The sequence below is a fragment of the Lytechinus variegatus genome, chromosome 12 (genome assembly GCF_018143015.1).
Source record: "Lytechinus variegatus isolate NC3 chromosome 12, Lvar_3.0, whole genome shotgun sequence".
Classification (NCBI taxonomy): Eukaryota; Metazoa; Echinodermata; class Echinoidea; order Temnopleuroida; family Toxopneustidae; genus Lytechinus; species Lytechinus variegatus.
Genome location: NC_054751.1, coordinates 25489062 through 25510293, shown reverse-complemented (window position 1 = coordinate 25510293; position 21232 = coordinate 25489062). Strand labels below are relative to the sequence as shown.

At 35.3% G+C, this 21232-nt stretch overlaps 1 protein-coding gene across 1 annotated transcript; it reads right to left on the bottom strand.

Moving 5' to 3' along the window:
• Window positions 1–4986: 4986 nt before the first annotated feature.
• Window positions 4987–20806, bottom strand: LOC121424676 (BCL2/adenovirus E1B 19 kDa protein-interacting protein 3-like). Its single transcript, XM_041620418.1, has 6 exons — window positions 20572–20806; window positions 18258–18483; window positions 10108–10192; window positions 9341–9441; window positions 7034–7177; window positions 4987–5421 (listed from the first exon to the last, which is right to left on the bottom strand). The coding sequence occupies exons 1-6, from the start codon at window positions 20612–20614 to the stop codon at window positions 5379–5381; spliced, it is 642 nt and encodes a 213-aa protein (XP_041476352.1). The 5' UTR covers window positions 20615–20806; the 3' UTR covers window positions 4987–5378.
• Between the last annotated feature and the right edge of the window lie 426 nt (window positions 20807–21232).

Sequence of the window (21232 nt, the reverse complement as noted above, 5' to 3'; positions counted from 1 at the left end):
AGGTTAGATTGAACACAACTCTGATTCCTTATGCTAACAAAAGTAAATTAGATGTTGGTATTATTCATACTGGCAAGTTTTGATTTTTCTCATGGATGGAACAATTTGTCAAAGCTACAATTTTACTTACATGTACATGTAAATGAAAATGAATACTCAATATGACCCAAAGCCACTCTATGCTGTTCATATGTTAGCCACTCTATGCTCTTAAAACCTTTCTTTTTACTTCTTAATTTCTATATGCGCCTTGAGCACTCTACAGAGCAGATATGATGCTTAATAAGTCATATGTATTATTATTATCATTAATATTTATGCAACTACTTAAAGAAATATCTTTGCTCATGTTGTAATCTCTGCTATCGATCCTTCTAAAATATGAAGATTGAATCTACAATTACTTCATAAAAACAGAGGTAAAATCATCCCATCCCTATTTTGGTGTTATTGGTACATGCTTACCCAAGTCAAAATTTCACAAAGAGCATTAAAAGGTATGACAGTATCCATATACTTCAATCATACTACTTGTATATATCTACAAGTAACCAACAAAAACATGACAAAAATGTCTTCTAAGGAATATCACCTGACTGTTAAAGCAGTGTTTGTACAATTATCCACTTGAAAAATATATGTGATTTTACTTCTAACTTCAAACCAATCTCTTCGTAAGAAAGCAAAGAAATGATTACCTTAATGAAAAGAAAATTGATTTGTCAACGAGCTGCATTCTTACATCCAACTCTACATGCAGACATGTGAATGTACATGTACATGTAGCTTTATATATGTACCAATGTCATATACTAGTTCCAAAATTAATCATCAATCACCATGGGTTTACTTGAAATACGAAACATGGGTATAATAGCCACATCCAAAAAGGGCAACTGCAGCACTTTGATTATCAAACTTTCAGGCACATTTTGTAACAAGGGACCTTACATGTACCTTTTAGAGAGTAAAGAAAATAGAAGTTCATAATTCTCCAACACGCATTCCACTGAAATGAGCAAGCATTCCACTGAAATGACAGAGTGACAATATTTTCAAAAATAATAGAATGAAAAAGAATGTCAAAAAATAGATGATTTTAATACTGAATATAATGCCTATATGAATAAATAAGTATTGAATGGTATATGACAGGCAATTCATCAACCACGAAAAAATGACCATATACATATACTGGTAAATGTTCCCCAATGATAAAAACACATTTCATAAGCTCTCAATTTGTATCAAACCCTTGAAATAATTTGATACATATTTCTTTAATTTTTCTTTTTATCCTTTGTTATAACAATGTGACCCCATTGCAAAACCATTAGCATCTAAATTCTATTTTTAAACTCCTGAATTTATAACTCCAAATCTTTTCAATAAATTAGCCCCTATTAAAGTTACATGCTCTTACAATCCTCTCAATACCCTTTTAAGATTTTTATTCTCTACATGATAAATACATGAAAATATTAATACAAAAGAACTATATTACAAGAAAAAGACATTGATGACACTCACATTTACCACAATACATATATATGCACTTTTCTACTTCTATCCTAGATTAGTAACTTTGATAACGTGTACTATATTAATAATAGTTTACAGATGGCTGAACCTATTTACAATTTCATCCAAGATAGTGTAAGCCTACTAAAGGGGATGTACACTCTGACGGCCAGTAAGTACACGCAGAAATATGATGGAAACATATCAGAAAAAATGTTTTGCAATAAAAATAAAAAATAGCAGATACAATTTTTCCTATTTTATTTCTATTTTGCGAGCTTTATCACATGCAAGCAGCTAACGCATTTTGCCATGTGATATAAATTCCATAAAACGCCAATTTTTTCAAATTGAAGATTTCTTTTTTAATTCGTGCATTCATAAGTATCATTAGAAACATTATTTTCTCAACAATGATGTGAGAAAAGCACTTTAAATTATCTGGAAAAATAATAACAAAAAAAAAGAACTATAGCTTTTATACGACGTGAAATGTGGGACAACTGCTCGCTTGTGACGTCATGAAATTCAAAACAAAATTATTAATCTGCTACTCTTCAATCAATTTTCGTCAAACATTTGTTAATATGTTACTTCCATTTTACTGCCTCCATTAAAACCAATTCAAACCTGGGAGTAATTCCCCTTTGGTATAGAATTAAATGCCATGGCAAAAAGACGATTTGAGATACCTGAACTAAAAAAGACAAAATGCAAAACAAAAGTGAGAATATCAATAAAAAGAGTATGTATCCCTGAAAGAAGGTGAACTTTGATGTGCATGTACTGAAAAAAATTTGAGCCAATTTGAGTTGGTTACATCACGATGTGATGGCTTCGTGTGGAGCAATATTTGAAATCATGTTCCACAGTATTAAAGTCTACATTTGATGGTTCATTAATTCTATTTTCTAAACACTCCATTAAAAACAAAATCAGCACCACAAATCATGTACATGCACTTGGAATCATTACTTGCATAAAAACTTGAGCTTTAAAGGTAACAATAAAATTGCTTCGAATAAAATGGAAATGCCTGAAGAAAATTGCACTAGCTCAAAATAAATTGCGCATAACCTGACATTTTTTTACTAGAGAAATTAATCCTATATTTGCTAGGAGCACATTACATCTATAAAGGTAATATTGTGAAAGCCCTATGCACTAAAAGCATATTATCATTCTACATTTATGCCAGAAAAAGAAAATTTTGACAATTTTGTCATAATGTCATTAAGGATAACATGCAAGTACAATGCTGCTGATTGTATGTACAATAATTTGATAATATACACATTTGATATAAATATAGCAATTGCAGAAGAAGAAAAAATGAATCATACATGTATTATTCTTGAGAAATGTTAATCATATCTTTGTACATACTGTATGAAGGGGCATAGCAATTCACTTGCAATTAATTCAAGTCAAATGTAGATAATATAGTTGTACTCAAAAGGTATTGAACCCCACCACAAAATGCGCTCCTTCATGCCGAGTGTTGAATGTAGACAACAACACTACAATGTTAGGTAAGGCCGGAGTAACAAACTATTGAATGTATCACCTAACTTCACAATTGAATATTTACATGTAAAACAAGGCAGAACTTGAAATCTTTAAATATGTTTATTTTCTGGTGGTGTTCACTGACTTTTAAGCACCACTTTATATAAAAACAATCGAATGTTGAGCGAATGATTGAAAATATGCCATTGATTGTTGCTTTGTTTCCGTCAACACAAAAGCATAATTCCAACTTTTCAATTGATATCTTTGTAATCAATTACAAACTTAGGTTCCTTGTGGAACACTATGCAGCATATCCATTTTAATATTATATTATTTACTTATTAAATAGTATATAATTTGTGCTGTAAAATTAACTGATGTCAAAAAAGTTAAGGGTTTTGTTTCGTAGTTATTTTAAATTGTTCGGGATGCGAGTAAGAATAATCTGTATTTGGCTTAAGAATTGCCTATTAGAAATTTAGGCATATAACAATAAACCTTATTCATATGAGGTGGATAAGTTTATTGCCAGGAACTGAATGCTATTCACTACTTAAATACTTGCATTCATGTCATTTCAATCATAGAAAAATAAGGTTGCATTATTAATCTGCTTTTATTTTTTCCTTGGTATTTCAATCACATCCCAAAGACATTGCAGAATAATGAATGTTTTTTTTTCAGAAAGTGACTTCCTTATTCATATGTTATTTAATGATGATGTGTTAGCCTTTCTTGTTACCATGCTCTTATTCTGTTACTTATTAGCAATAGCTGAATTTATATATCATTTTCCAGAGGATAAATAAATGTCAATGTGAAATCAGATTCTACTTTCCCTATGAAGTTCTATTCATATACATGCATGTACATTACATTTAATGAATCAAATGTAAGCAAAGATAAAGATATATAATCCAATACAATAATCATTAGTATGCCATTACATCAATATTCCATCATTATACATGTACAAACAGCAAGGGAGGCAGTATTGCAAAAATGATGATAGGTGTATTCATAAACAGTCCGATGAAATAGACACAGTAGGCCTACATGCAAATGTATAACAAGAATATATGTATCAGGGGGAAGGAAAACAGAAAAAAAAACTTTTGAGATGGTATTATAAATGAAGGCAAATCCTTAGTTCTTAAATCTGCAATAATGCCAATAAATTTTGAATATATATTTGTTATACATGTACATGATAGCATAGAAATGAGGCACTCTGTTACGTTTTGTGGAGATTCATTGAAGGGGAATTACATTGTACCACTTGTGATGAACCTACATGTAAAGAAAGGGTTTAAAACTGTTTCGATACCAACAAAAGTATATGTAATTTCAGTCAAGTGCTATTAAAGCAAGAACAGCAAAACTTTGGAGAAGAAATTGAAAGCACTTTTATTTTGGAGAATGAATGAACGTAGTTTCAAGTGGCAATTTATGTCTAAGAGCCCATTAAGTAACAAGGTTATCATCATCCCTGTGTTAATCTAATGGGAATTATCTTTTGGTTTTAATGTTTACAATTATTTTGATAGGAATGAAAATAAGATATCTCCATAGAATAATATCATCGGAAATGGTTGATTGGTGACGGGGGGGGGGGGGCAATATGAAGGTTTGCATGTACAGTCCGACCTAGTTTATCTTGCTTTCATTTATCGTGACAAATCTATTTTTCTGCAATATTTCCAGAAAAAAATACCTCTATAGATCTACAAATAAAGGAGTAAAGGTTAGTTATGGTTTATTTCATTTCAGTTCATTTTTATCTCAAGTGAAAATGTCAGAAAACAACCGACTAGAATTATCCACAACCACTAAGGGAGGTATTCCACTATGCCGATCTTCCTACGATTTGGCAAATTAAACCTGCTTTCGGGGGAAAATGAACCTGTTTAACCTGAAGTCAGTGAAAAATACTTCACAGGAAAAAAAAAATTGAGTGGAACGGGGGCTTAATTATGTCCTTGTGTCGCTGTCGGCAGGTCTGCAAAGACCCGATTAAGATAAGATTGAGCCTAGGTATTCAAATTTCACACGATAGATTAAATACATGTATGGCACTTCAATATCCTTTTTTTTAAGAAAATATGGTCAACAGTCATCTCCACCAAAATAGGACCAAAAATCTTATGATGTACATAAATTCATACCTCGCTAGGATAGATGGGCAGAGATACGATTAGATATGCAAAATGAAAAAAATATATATATCATGTAGAACAAATCAATAATTTGCTGTTGACATGGCATCGGCTTGGTCATGTGACTGTAACGTTCCACCATCCTCATTGCCAAGTTTATAAGTGTAGGGAGCCCTCTACTGTCCTATCTCAACTCAACCTTGGAGCTGCAATTTTGAAACCAATGAAGACCCTGTGAGGGAAAGATAAACAGGATGAAAAGAGGAAATCAGATTTGGCACTAGAAAACTTGCATCATGTAAATCCATGTCAGTGACAGATCTGAGGGCATAATCTTCATCTAAGTCCCCATTCGTGCAAGCAGACATCAAGAGACTTAAACCCCTACCCAGGAAAATTATTTTGCAGTGTGCTTATACCTAGCCACGGTGTGTTCTTCTTCTGTGAGAAATTTACCCACTTTGTGCTAAAATGAACCCAGGTAAGGTGAATGGGTACCCGGTAGGAAGAAATTCCTCGAATGCTGGAGCACCTATAGGTAATAATAATAGCGGGCCTAATGGGAGAACAGTTTTGGGAACTGAAGTAGCTACTCTTGGTAAATATACCATTATCATAATATAACATAATACATAATTATAGGGAACATTTCAAAGGGATTTTAAGTTGAGGGCTGTAATATTGGGTCTTACATTAAGTTGCAAGTAATTACCGGGGTAAATTATGTGAAACAATTCATTTTAATAATACTATCACAATTTCTTGAATTATTATTTTGTTTAATACCATTATTATTATGATGATTTATCCCAAGATATATTGTTTGGTGTCAATAATTACAATTTGTAAGTGCATTTATTGCATACTGTCATCAACTTTCATGGGATTTTTACACCATCTCATCTGCAAGAAGCACTAAGGCTGGAGTGTGTTTTATCATTGGTTCTATGACATTTGTTCCTGTGATCATTGCCCCCACTGAAAATCCACACAGTAAGCTAAACGCAACCCTGACCTTCATACTCGACCCCTAACCTTAATCCTAATCCTTAAATCATCCTGAACCAAAAAAGCCTATCACCACTTCTAACCCTCAACACTTATAGTAAATTGACGGAGAAGCAATTGAAGCAATTATCCTACATGAAGGAGCAAATGCCACATTATCTTATGACTGATAAACAGAAGTTATGTAATGGATTGCATCATTATCCCACTTTCCCTTGACCAACAATGCCTGAAAGTTGGATCGAAGAATTGCTAGAGGTACTTTTGGACAACATTAGATATGCTCCTGAAATATTACTTTATAGCAGATATATCCAGGACTTTTCACTTAACAGGGTGGTATCAGCAAACTATAATCCATTACCCATGACAATCAACAATAGTAAGCTTTTAATGCGGTCCAGCCGCCAACCTGATCAGGAACAATTTAGTATTTCAAAAGCCGAAATACAGTATTTTACGGTAAGTATGGTAACATTTCTGGAGCACATGCAGCTAATGCTGTCCAAATGTACCTGTAGACATTCTTCAATGCCACTTTTTAAATTCATTTGTATTATGTCAAGTTTTTCGTTAAACTTCAAAGTGCTCCTAATCCCATGTTTTATCAAGATCATTATATTTATTGATTTTTATGACCGATTGAAATAAATTTGAATTGATTTGGAGAGGAAATCAAAAATACCTTTAAGACAACACATAGAACTGAAACCTCATAAATCAGTATGTTTTGCATGAAACCATCAGTATTCTGCTCATATTTCAGTGCTAATTACTGAAAATTAGTACCAGTTGGCAGCTCTATTTATAATGATGATCAGAAGAGGTGTACCTACCCCATACCCAGAGCCAAGAGATTTGTCAGAACTAAGGATGGAATGAAGACAGATAATATTTCAGCTGAGAAGAAGTTACTACGCATGGCCTTGCTCTTACGAATGCTCAGCCTCGTCTTGTCTGGATGTTTGAAACGAAACTCCCTTGAGAAAGAAAAAATGCAGATAGATATTTTTTAACATATATCTTTAACATATCAAGTAAAATACAAAAACATAAAAACTTGAATGGGTTTCTACTGTTGCACAAAGGAAAAGAGACATAGTATATATCCAGACTCCACAAGAATATTTTATATACATTAAAAAAAACATAATATAAAACATAAAAAACATGTACTGTATACATGTAGAAAAAATAAATATACTGTGCAAATTTGCTTTTGCAATGAACTGTAAAGTTTCTTTCAAACAGAAAAGTAATCTTAATATGCAACAGGCCATTAAAATATAGGTTTTCTTACTTTCATAACACATTTTATGATTAAATTCTGTTGTTCATATCTTTAAGTACATGTACTATGTTTTGCGCTTGCATAAATGCCATATCACCAATGTCAAAAAATCTCGTTGAAATAAACAAAAAGCTACCTGTATGAGCATGAAAAGGCAAATTACATTGTACCCATTAGCTGATAGTTATCAGCCTTGGAAAATCAAAACTGGAAATGTCACTGAATGTTTTATATTCTATATTGGCACTGTCCATCCTTGACATATACATGATGTAGAGAGAAAGATAATGGGAAAGGGGAAGGGACTTCTATAAAGTGTAAAAAAAAGTGAATATAAAGACTGCTACAATTTATCTCAGAGAGGTTGTAAGCAAGGAGTGAGTGACTCTAAATGTCATGGTCACCTGACAATGTAAAAAGTCACACTATCCATTCTGTACATGTGCACATCATGTCATGAAACTGAAGGGAAGAGAAAATAATGCCTCCCTTTGTAATCAAAGAGCTGTTGGTGATAGCAAACATTTTCCAAATGTACAAAGTAATCTTCATTGTGCATGTTTTGTGTTGCTCAGAAAACATGCACCATCATCTTTCCTATTAAACTATAGATATTAAAGGAGAAGTTCACCCTGAGAAAAGTTTGTTTGAAAAAAAAAAATAGGTCTATTGGTGAAGGTTTGAGGAAAATCCATTAAAGATTAAGAAAGTTATTAGAATTTTAAATTTTGGATTTGTGACGTCAACAAGCAGCTACCCTATACATATTTGTTATGTAATATAAAATGCATAAATTAATTTTTTTTTAATGGTTCATGACTTATTTGTTTTCTTTTTAGGAACAAGTGGGTAATGATTTGTTTATACTAAAGTTAGAGTAATAACCATATATAATTTTCAGAGAAAATGACATTTCACTAATTTTTTTATTACAATATGATATATAGGAAAGCTGCTTGCATACATGTACATGTATGATGTCACAAATCAAATAATTTAAATTCTAATAACTTTGTCATTCTTTCATGGATATTTCTCAAATCTTCTGCAATATTTTTTCTGGTATTCAAAATCAACTTTTTGTCAGGGTGAACTTCCCCTTTAAGCCTAAAGTGTATTCACCCTGTCCCATAAAACAGAAACAATTAATGAATGTTGGTAAAATGTCCAGGTATCACTAAACAGTCAATTAATGTTTTACATGTATATGAAAGACACCATCAATATCAGTGGCAGCATACCTGGAAAGTCTTGTCAGGAGGGGCAAAAAAAAAAGAGATGTCAAAGGTTTAGAGCATTTGCTGGAGTTTTCTGACAAGTATTCATCAGAATTCTGTCAGAGTCAGAGGGAGGGGGGGGGGGGCACTTTGCCCCTTCCTCCCTCTCCTACGCAAGTGATCAGAATGCCAGAGGGTCCTGGACTCAAGGGGGCGTTTCATCAATATTTGTTGTCTGACAAGTAATAAGGGGCAGGTAACAAAATGCCTAGCAATGATCTTAGAATGTTTTTTTTAAATGATTGATACATCAAGTATAAGGTACAATCAATCATAAAAATAAAGTGTACAATTAATTGCTAGTCTGTGTCACGGGACCCAGATCCGATGACTACATGTAGCCTTGGTTTTGAACGGCTGAGAATCACAGACAGCTAGTCAGTGCTGACAACTTTCATGTAATGGTTTTTAAGACTAAAGGGGTCATTTCATCAGAATTTGTCATCAGATCTGACCACTAGTCTTGATTTCGATCGGCTGAGAAGCATAGGTATTTGACTGTTACTTTGGTAGCTCTCGGATAATGAAAACTTGTCAGTGCCGACAACTTTTGTGAGAGGGTCCCCTGGACTTACTTTGGTGGGAGTGGTTCCGGCCTGCTTGACCAGTCCCAGATCCAGTTCTCCTCCCTCCCTTTGGCTGCTTCACCTTGTCCCATCAGGACCGGTACTCCATGCTGGATAATGATGTGTAAAGAGAAAAAATATCAATGAACACAAATAACTGGTAATCTTATTCTCTGTGAACACTGGTTGGAGATATACTGGTGGTGATGAAAGATGATGATCAGACTGGATGGTGGTGGAGTTGATGATGATGATAATGATGTTGGTATTGATTTGGTGGTGGTGGTAGAAGTGATGATGATGGTGGTGGTGATGATGATGATGATGATAATATCAGTAATTATAACCCTGTAGGTAATGATTTTGGTGGTGGTGGTAGAAGTGATGATGATGATATCAGTAATTATAACCCTGTAGGTAATGATTTTGGTGGTGGTGGTAGTAGTGATGATGATGGAAGTGGTGGTGATGATGATGATGGTGATGATTTTGATGATGATGATATCAGTAATTATAAACCTGTAGGTAATGATTTTGGTGGTGGTGGTGGTAGAAGTGATGATGACGGTGGTGGTGATGATGATGATGAAGATAATGATGATAAAGATAATGATGAGGTAAGATGATGGTGGAGACGGTGATGATGGTGGTGGTGATGATGGTAATGATGATGGTGATTGTGATGATGGTGATGATGATGGGAATGAAGATGACGGTAACAATGTTGATAAAGATGATGATAATGCGGACACCCTAGTTACATTATTTTCACTCACCTGTTTTTCTCCTGACCCATTACTGTATATAGATCCAGGTGCACTTGGGTTGGAACTTAGAACTGGGCTGGGTGGACCTTTAGGGCTGGAAAAATGGAAGAAAAAAAATAAATACAAAAAAAAAATAATGAATTGAAGTATTATCACTTCTACTGCCAGGAGTCATTTCTGTGGTATATACATGTATTACATATATACATGTACACCTACATGTGGTGATCGATACCCATTTGATATTATATTTTGTGCACTTTGTCTGGAAGCAGGTGGTGGTCAAAGTTGGATCTCACCAAAAGTATCTCATTCATTAATCATTATTGCAGATATACAAATACAATAAATGTATCCGTATCCCTTGCTCTCCCCACTCTTTCTCTATACCTCTCCACTTTTCATGTATATTGGTCTATACCTCCCTCACTCCCAACACCCCCCTCTCTGCATCTCCCCCAACAAATACTCTGTTTATCTCCATCGCTATTGTCCTTTTTATTTCCCGCCTCTTTTCTCTACTTTCATCTCTCCTCCTTTCCATACTCTCTCACTTTCTTTCTTTTATACTGACATCTGACTTCTGACTAAAACCCCATCTTTTTGAAAGTTTTTTTTTTAAATAAATCCTTTACTTTCCGCAGCCTTTATTTTCTGCAGCCCCTCACCCAATGAATATGGTGTATGCAGTGCATGCTAGTCTGCAGGCACAGACCCTGATTGAAACTTTGATCAACAAGTGTGGCTCCATGCAAAGACTAGCACATACAAAACTTGCTGTTCAGGCATGAGTAGGCTGCAGATTCAGACCCTCAAAACTTGAGTGAAGGGTTTGCACAGCAGACTCTAGGTGCATGCCCCTTGCCCCTCCCTGCTTCTAACTCTCTATCTTTTCTCCCTGCTATTAATACTACCAAACCATGAAGTATGTCCCATGGGAAAAATACAGTGAATTATCTACAAGTTTTGAATATCTTTGGATGCTGTCTGTGAGCCGCTCATTAAAGATCCAGACCGGACCCGAAAATGAAATTGAAAAATTATATACCAATCGAAAGCTTATAAGCTACTAAATACAGCAAGGTATGCTTTATTCATTTTCACCACTTCCCAGCTGAGTATTTTGATTAAGAATATTCCAATTAGCGGGCTTCGAACCCCGCTTAGAAAATAGGCTTTATTGTGCTTTTCACTTGCCTGGAGACCGTGACGTCACGTTGTGTAAGAAGCGTCGTGATTCCATAGGTTTGTACACAGAAAAACTGGGTGATTTTTTTGCTTTCCAGATGAAGCATTTCATTCTCTTCACTCCTATCACAGAGGGATATCACATATATTTTTTCCCACAAGCTTGAATTTATGAAATCTACAGTTTTGAACTAGTTTTTGCCTTATTTTATTTCCTGCTTATTTGGCGCAGATTTCAATTCTATCTGCATTTAGATTATGTATAACAACTTTTCCTGACATAGCAATTTAGGCCCAATAAGAGCCAAACAGAGAAATCACAAAAAAGGTACTGAATAGTTGTAGGTTTACAACAATTTGAACAGTGAATAATTTTGAGTGCCATTTTCACCTTTAAACGTAAAAAAAATGGATTCATAACATGGAAATGGAAGAAAATACCCAATGCTTTTGTACACAAACCTATGGAATCACAACCCTCCAGACACAACGTGACGTCATCATTTCCAGGCGACGTGGGGGTGCTCAATCGAAGCGTACTTTGGAGGAGCAGTTTCTTTGATTTTATTTAATATTTTTAATTATTGGAAGGAGATATGTAATATTTTTGTAATATTTGTATTGTATGAATCATTACCTTTATTTTGATATATGATTGTTTTTACACCAGTCAGGGTCTTTAATAAACTCCTGCCTCTGTCTGAAAACGGCTTTATGGTATGGATTGATATTATCTCTCCCAACTCCCTTGTCCCAGTCTATATGGAAGTTTGACTACTGTCTCCTTTCTCCTGCCTCAAGTAAAAACTGATTATAATGTTAATCTACATGTATAGCCATGTTACACATATATACACATACATTGTACATGTACTTGCCAACCCTGAAATATCCCAAGAAAAATAGGGTAGATGAAACGACAGAGGCTGAAAACAGAGACATTGCAGACCTACATTTATAGTGCAGAGATTCCTACATGTATTTCATATTATACAGTATACTGGCATATTTCCATAAGGGCATACATGTAGTGGTTGAAGCACATGACAAAGGATGATTTTTTTTTCTTTAAAGAAAAAACAAATACACTGTACCTATTAAAGGGGAAGTTTACCCTGACAAAAAGTTTATTGTAAAAATAGCATAAAAAATAATAAAAAATATTGCCGAAGGTTTGAGAAAAATTCATCGAGTAATTAAAAAGTTATTAGAATTTCAATTATTTGATTTGTGACGTCATATGCGAGCAGCATTCCTACATAGCGAATGGTAAAAAATCAATGAAATGTCATTTTCTTAAAAAATTGAAAATGGTTTTCACTGTAACCTTTGTATATCAATAGACAAATCGTTTCACACCCGATCATGAAAAGAAAACAAAATTAAGTCATCAGGAACCATACAAAATTTGAAATTCATGCATTTTATATTACATAACACATGGGGCAGCTGCTCGTTTATGACGTCACAAATCCAAAACTTTGAACTCTAATAACTTTCTTACTCTTTAATGGATTTTCCTCAAACCTTCACCAATATTTTTTACTATTTTTTCTGCTATTTTTACAACAAAGTTTTCTTCAGGGTGAACTTCCCCTTTAAGAAGACTTAAGCTGGTCAGAGTTAGACCAACAAGATCATCTGCAGGGGTGCAGCAAGGGATTTCAATTAAGGGGTTCGATTCTTCTTCTCTCTTTCCTACTCTCCTACTTTTCCACACATTTTCCCTAATTTTGGAAATTTTAGGGGAATTGATTGAATCCCCCCCCCCCCCGGAACCCCCTGGCTACTGGCTCGGTCAGCAGGAAATAGGTTCAGGAAAGGGAAATAATAAAGCAGGAAGAGAAGGTATCAATGATGTTTGAAGAGCTCAAATCTTAGTTTATAAAGAAATATCAAAATTATAAATCTTGCCCTTCTAATCTCTAATACCTACTGGGAGTACATTTAGAATACTACATTGTAGATGGGCATTTGAAGAATAAAGGACCACAAAGCAGGACAATTGAGAATGGAATTAGGTACGCATGTGGGATGGGGGGGGGGTCGGGAGTCCGGACACTTTATCTTTTTGAAGCCTTCTTTTTTGTCTGTGGATTACACTAAAAATATGAATTCATTACTTGTAATCATTTTCTATTTTGTTCTTTATAATATTTCCTAACATTCTGTACTAAAAATTGATGATACTTCGCTGGTAAATTTTTCCATATGACATTCTAAAATTGATCGTCCGGACACATAACCCGTCCAGATACACAACAACTGGGTATACATGTTAGCAGGCACGGATCCAGGAGGGGGGGGGGGGTTGGGTGGCTGAAGGTGCAGGCGCACCCCGTAAAATTTGAAAATGCACATGTTTAAAATGGAAAGCATTAGTTGTGCATCCCACAGAATGAGCAATGACCTTCGTTTTTCTGCTTACATGTACATGTATATCAAAGTTTTGGGCCTGGTGGATGAATGTTCAAAACAATTTACTGATGATTTTACATGCATGTATCCTAGCATATTTATTTTTTTTTATAAATCTGCTTTTAATTGAAAAAACGTTCATAAAGTAAACAGAGGATACCAAGTTTGAGAGCCATTGGGTTAGTAATACTTGATGTACATGTAGTTCAAAACAATTGTCTCATAATTTAATTAACAGTGGAGAAATGGCTGCTCCTTGATGGGATACAAGAAGGGAACTGGGTTAATTGAGGTTATCTCAAGAACTTCATCCTCGCGACCTGCTCTTCAACTCTCTTCTGTCTCATTAAATTAACTACATCGTATGTCCTCGATCAAGGGCATCATACTGGGGACATGAATTGAGTCAGACGAAAACTGTGGAATGTCTGGCATATCAGCACGTAGGCATGCTCAGGGATTACCAAGTTCAATTGGGTTGGGGTGCAATTGAGCTACAGAGGAAAGGTTAAGGTTTCAGTCTAGTAATACGGGAGGATTATATGATTATTATAAGGCTTTGATCATCAATAAAGCAAATTGTTTTCATTTAAAAGAACATTCATTGAAAAAACAATGATAAATTTGCAACAGAGTAGGAAACAGTTTTTATTCTTAGGGACTATTTTGGTCACAATAATAGGTGATTGTTGAAGTTTGGGGCTTTATGTATTTCTTTCATACCAAGGACTCCTTTTTTTTACTGAATGAGAAATTATGTTGTAAAAGCTCTCATTACTCTGACGTACATGGAGGTAGAATACTGATTTTCTAACATGTTCCTGAATAATGATTGGGGCAACTTTCTAAAAGATCTCAAAGCATTCCATTTGCAAAGTTTTAAGAGGGATTTTGGCTGTCATGAGAGGTGAATTCGCCCGTCCTCCTCACGTATTTCTGATCACAAGATGGGATGCCTCCCTTAATTATCATAGGCCCGAGTATCACGAAATCTCTTAAGGATTAAGTCAAACATTTATTCAAAACTTTCTTCTTTTATTTCACTATAACATTTGGAGGATTTGTCCTTTAATTCAAGAAGCAAAGTCCAACTTCCAAGGTGGACTGACCTCAAACTTTGTCCCTATGGCAATGACAGAGTTTTTCTGTAAGTTTTTTTTTGGGGGGGGGAGTGGGGGTGAGCAGCTACAGATAAAGATGAACATGAAAGAAAAACAAAATCTGCCATGGCCACAAATCATCGGCAAAAATAAAGTTATTTTCTGCTTTATTTGTTTTCATTTACAGAATGCAAATGTGCATTCTTGAAAATATGTAATCTGATAGGAAAAAGCTTTTATTGCTGAATAATTGAAATGCATTTTTGTTTGACTGCTCCACATTTGTTTTTGTGTGTGGGGCAAGAATTTTATCTTTTAGGGTAAAAGACTATATACACAACCTTGTTACAAGTATTTTCCCTTTAACTATAAATATTAATGAAATTTGAGAGGTTACATAATATTCCCAAGCACATTATCCCACTGCCCATCATTGACCATTATTTTTTTATGGGTTTCTACATGTAGATGTCTCTCCTCAATGTACATACCCCTCCCCCCAAAAAAAAGGAAATTTAAGAAAGGGAGAGAGGCCAACATAGGAGCTCAAGGAAAGGATAAGAAAATAACAATTCAATTAAGAATTTACACACACAGCCTTTGTTTACAAAACAGATTAACAACCTATTTAGAAAGGGGCCAGTTTCAGCACCTTGCATGAAATACACACGTATTTAAACATGCACTTGTTACATTATACTGTACATTATCTTAAGTCTGTGCCCCTCCCTTTATTACATGAAGACATCAAAAATTTGGAAGTTATCCAATATCATTGAATCACAATGCAATCTATAATATCACTGAACCCCTCTTACACTTGAGATTAGTCACTGATAACTTGTAGGACCTTGAGGGTATCTATTACATGACGCATGAATTTGTAAACTTTGAACCCATTTTTTTCTAAATCAAGTTTGGTTAGTAAAAATATACAATACAAAGCATGAAGGCCTAAGATTGTTCTAATAAAACTTCAGAATACCAATATTTGTTTGAAATACATAATAGAAAACTAGAACTTCAAATCAATTTTGAAACATCATCTAGAATATGGTTATCAGTATATACAGTACTGTACATGTACATGTTTTTTGTATGACATGACATGATCTTTTCCTGTATTTCTCACAAAAAATATACCTAAATGTAGATTTGCTGAAAAAAGTACACTTTTTGGTCTTAAGATAACTACCTTGCCTTTAAAACTGTATGAATTAAGAGTAAAATTTCATAATTGGTAAGCCTACATGTACATGTACAGTATGCAGATCTACATGAAGTTTGTTGGCTATACTACATGTGGAGCGTTGTGGCCCAGTGGATTCGTCTTCGGACTTTGAAACAGAGGGTCGTGAATTCGAATCCCAGCCATGGCGTAATTTCCTTCAGCAAGAAACTGATCCACAATATGCTGCACTCAACCCAGGTGAGGTAAATGGGTACCAGTAAGAAGTAATTCCTTAAAAAGCTGTGTGCGCTATGAATGCCTTGAGCACCTAACACGGTGGATATGTGCGCAATATAAATACCCTATATTACACCCCACTGGATGTACATGTACATGTAGAATGTAATCCCAAAATTATCCCAAGGGGAGAGTTCATACATGTATGTGCTTCTTAAATTCTCATCAAATTTAATCATATTAGATCAGATGAAAAGAGAGGGGGCTAAATTGGTTTGTGAAAAAAGATGTACTTCTATCATAATTTTTTTTTTCTTAAACTTATTCGAAGACAAATAATCCCTCCCTAACATATTTCATCCATCAAAGGACAAGTCCACTCCAACAAAAAGTTGATTTGAGTAAACTGAGAAAAATCCAACAAGCATAATGCTGAAAATTTCAGTAAAGTCAGATGTAAAATAAGAAATTTATGACATTTTAAAGTTTTGCTAATTTCACAAAACAGTTGTCTGAACATCTTGGTCGGAATGCAAATGAGGAGACTGATGACGTCATCTACTCACTATTTCATTTGTATTTTATTAAATGAAATATGAAATATAAGCGAAATTAAAATGTCATAACTTTCTAATTTTAAATCAGATTTTGATGAAATTTTCAGCATTATGCTAGTATTATTTTTCTCTAGAAGTTTATTTAAATCAACATTTTTCTGAGGTGGACTTGACCTTTGAATTAAAAGCTGAGACGTCTCTACACATCCCTCCCTGTTTTATTTTTTTTCATGCTCATAAGCTCTACATACACAATAAACTTCAACAGAGAAACAAAATGTACCAACTTTCACCCGAGCACAAAAATAAATTTTGAGGAACAGATGAATGGCAGAATACTATGTTCAGGTTGTAACATATAATCAATCAGGCCTCAAACTTGGCAAGTGACATTTGATATTGTGCCAATTATCACAGGGTAAAATAGCATTGCTTGATTGACACAATGCGGACAGTCTATATTTATTTTAAAAGGCTTGAAAATCTATAAATATTACGAATTATGTCTATTAAGTGCTAATGTAAAAAAATAAGGGGGGGGGTGTTGTGCAGAGAAAGCTTGATCCCCTTGAGTATCTTTTTTTTACAGGCGGGGATTTTGAAAAGCAAAGTATCATCAACTGTGCCGGATGTGGGTGTGTCTGTGAACTTTGCTGTGTAAAAGCTCCTAAGTGGGGGTTTGGCCAATAAGTCAGTGCTTAGTATACAATTAACAAACTTTTGAATTATTTATCACATCAAAAATCTAACGTTTTCCCCATCAATAAAAAAATGATGCCCCCCCCAAAAATAGACTTAAAAAGGGACATACTTTAAGATGTATACATTTTTTGTGTGGAAGCCAAGCAATTTTGCGAATTTATTTTCAAGAACCATTAAATTACAGATATTTTCTCAATTCACTTAGACTAGATTCAATTATTGCACAGTATGTACATGTTAGATCTCTTTGGCAACTGGTGGTGCACAGGGCACAAGCTTGACAATGCACCACGACCACCACCATCTTCACTTTTTTTTTTTAAATATACAAATGTAAAATGGACCTTTATGAAGAGGGGATGTCAGGCATGAAATATAGGCCTACATGTACATATTTTTTTTCTAGAATATATTATTTATTTTTATTCTTATCACAACTTACTGCCTAAATCTCCTACAAACATTGGAAACATAAATATTGCAGTGAATGGGTATTTTCTGGGACTTTTTTTAAATTTTCACAATTTCCAGGGCTCTTTAAGCATTTTGGAGGCAAGATCACTCCGAGCCCCTGTGTAATTTTTCCCCTGGGGATACATACTAGCATATTAATTAATTTATTATTGAAAATTATTAGTGAAAACTGGAGTAAAAAGGGATCATGTGCTCGTTTTGCCCCCCTTTCCCTAATCTGTGCCAGCCCACTATGAAACATGCATGGAAAAGAGCGATGTATTTTGTTAAGGCACCTTCCAGGCTAAACTGATGGCAAAAATTTATACAAACCTTCCTCCTTGAGAGCCCTCCCTGGATGTTGACCTGCTTTCTCTCTGTGCCTCCATCAACAGTTTCTCCATGTTGGTACCAAAATGGATGCCCCCATGCCTGCCGTTCCCCGATCCAGTGCTGTAGGGGGTGCTGGATCCTCCGTTGTTACCCCCTCCGGATTCTAGGCTAAGGAGGGGGTCATTCACGCCCCCATGTTGGGAATACTGTAGCTCCACCCATGATTCTGAAGTTATAAGGGAAATATAGCAAAATTAAGAGCAGAGTTAATGACATTCCTCTGAATGAACTTGCCTGCAATATTCATACACCTGCCGGGCCCGTTGCATAAAAGTTTCCAGGCATTATGGTAACTTTGCCATCAATTGGTAACTTGCATGGAATCCTTGTTTTGGCTATTGGTAGTATTGATCAGCATAACCATGGTAATTACCAGGGAAAAAATACTTTTTTTTTTAAGGAGCCATTTTTCGAACTGGTCACAAATTTATGGGAGCCATTTTTCAATTTCCAAGAGCCATTTTTGAATTTGCAAGAGCCAATTTTTAAATTAAAAAAAAAACGAAAGATATACCATTTGTAATTATCATTTTACACATGTTGAATTTAAAGTATTGTTTGTTCTGTTGTAATGTGCCATCCGTACTATTTCTTTTACCAACAAAAGTAATGATTGCAATAATGCCATTTGTTTTAATGGGCCATCTGTACTATTTCTTTTACTAATAAAAGTAATGAATCACATACTTTATAGATATATATTGCCATTTGTCTTTATTCAATGCTATTGTGAAAAATCTGATCATCAAGTTTTAATGTGGCTGTGCGAGCGATCCTGAAACTTTGAAAGAAGAGATGAGAGATGTCTAGACAAATGTAAAATAATACATTAAAGGCTGGTATTCAATTTTTTTTGTACAGTATCCAATAGAAAAGAGAACACTTCTCATGGATTTTGATTAATAAATAAGCATAATTTGGTGTGCAGTTTCCTTAGGAACAAATGCTAATTGCTTCACATGAGAGGAGCCTGAAACAAACTGATCCCCTACAACTACCCCTTTCCAACGGGGACCGGAGGCGGAGGTAGCAGCATACGACCGACGACAGGCCTGACAGAAGACAACTATGGATCCTGAACTGCGTTCGATGCTAAGCCAGTCCAATTTCCATGATTTTATTGTTGATTCCTTTTGGACCGGCTTTCTTTTACATCTTGCGAGTATTTTTTTAGATGAAGATTTGTCTGCGAGTACGACGTGATCTGGCAGCGTCGACGAGGCCGGAGCCGGTGTTTTTTTATTAGGAAGCGCTCCATGTTTTCTCGATCTCCGTGTCATCTCGGCCTTGCCTAGCCTCAGCTCAGTCGATTCGGCCTGGAAAACGATTCCACTAGCAAACAATCCCAAGCAATCTATCGCATACTGATCGCATACTAGCGCTCATTGCGTTGAGCTTTTTAGGGTGAATGGTACATTACGTGCACGTTATGGCCCACGCACGAAGGGAAGACGGCAGAGTCGGACGTATGGACGAGCTAGTATCTGTACCAAAGACACTAGATCTACTGTACACGTACACAACTTCACAAGATCATGGGAGCGATTTCTTTTTTCCCGATCGCTCTCTCTATAGGGTTTGCGAGCGCGATTCCAAAGCTTACGGGAGCGAAATCGCTCAGCGCTCTCGTGTATTTTTTTCGCTGGTAATCACCATTAGATGGCAAATTTACCAAAATAGTAACTTTGAAGTTTCATGCAATGGGGCCCAGTAGTAGTTTAAATCGAAGATCTGCACTGGAACAAACTGCCTACAGAAGTAGTGGAAGAAAAATCAATGGAAATGGTTTTAACATCTGTTGGATAAATTTTGGTGGGCATGGTGGGGGGAAAGATTTAAAACCTCCATTTCTCAACGCACGTAAAGTCTCACAAGAAGTTTAAACTGTCTATGGTCTAGATAATTGTCAATTACCAGAAGTAAAGATCGGAAAACCTACAAATATATTTACTTGAAATAGTTATCTAAAACCTCCTGTAATGTTCTGACCAAAATTAGATGAACAAAGAAACTATGGCTTCTTTTTTGTTCATTTATTGTCATTCAACTTTCTGCCAGTCTGCCACACTGTTCTGAGCTGAGCTGTGTGTGCCATCACACAAGGCACAGTCGCTCCCGGTGCAGCGGGCGGGTAGACGGGCAAATACAACAACAAGAAACGGCGCGGAGCTCAATCAACTCGTACAAAATACGGTCAGATGTTAAGGAATTCACGAAGAATTGTGACTGATCAATAATTTTTGAATGTCCTTACCATTAAGAGAATCATCGTGCTCACTCCTAGGAGTAGAAGTCATCTTGAAAACCCTCCTTTCTTCTAAAATATGTGCTTTGTTTTGATCCGTTTCTGATCACAGCTGCAAAACTCATACGATTATTGTTTACGTGTGACGTTTTGTGTTTTGCTTCCGTATTATTGCGACCGGGGTTGCATGACCTATTGAAGATGGACATCAAAACATTTATTTCAATACAGTGGACCTCTGGTGATGGAGCATGTATTGAAGGATTTGTGAATTCAATTAATAGAATTACTTATTCTTGGAAAATTATTTAAAGCTATAATACTCAAATATATCTGATAATCACGTTGTGATGTATAGAAATAAGGGGCCGTACTATACAGTTATGTGGTACCCCTCGTCCTTTATACACGATTGTCATGTATGACGCACGTGCAGTGCCGAACTGGGGTCGCGGGTCCGTCCCTGCAAACTGCCCGCTAGTCTGCAAGCACAGACCCTGATTTAAAATTTGATTTAAAAAAATTAAATGGGTCTTCAAATAAGATCAGCATGATATAAAACTTCTTCAGAAATGAAAATTATTTATTTATTTTTCGTGGAGACCATGTCAATACGGCGCGAAAATGATGCAGGGGGAGGGGGCAGATGAACGTACCAAATGTATCTCCT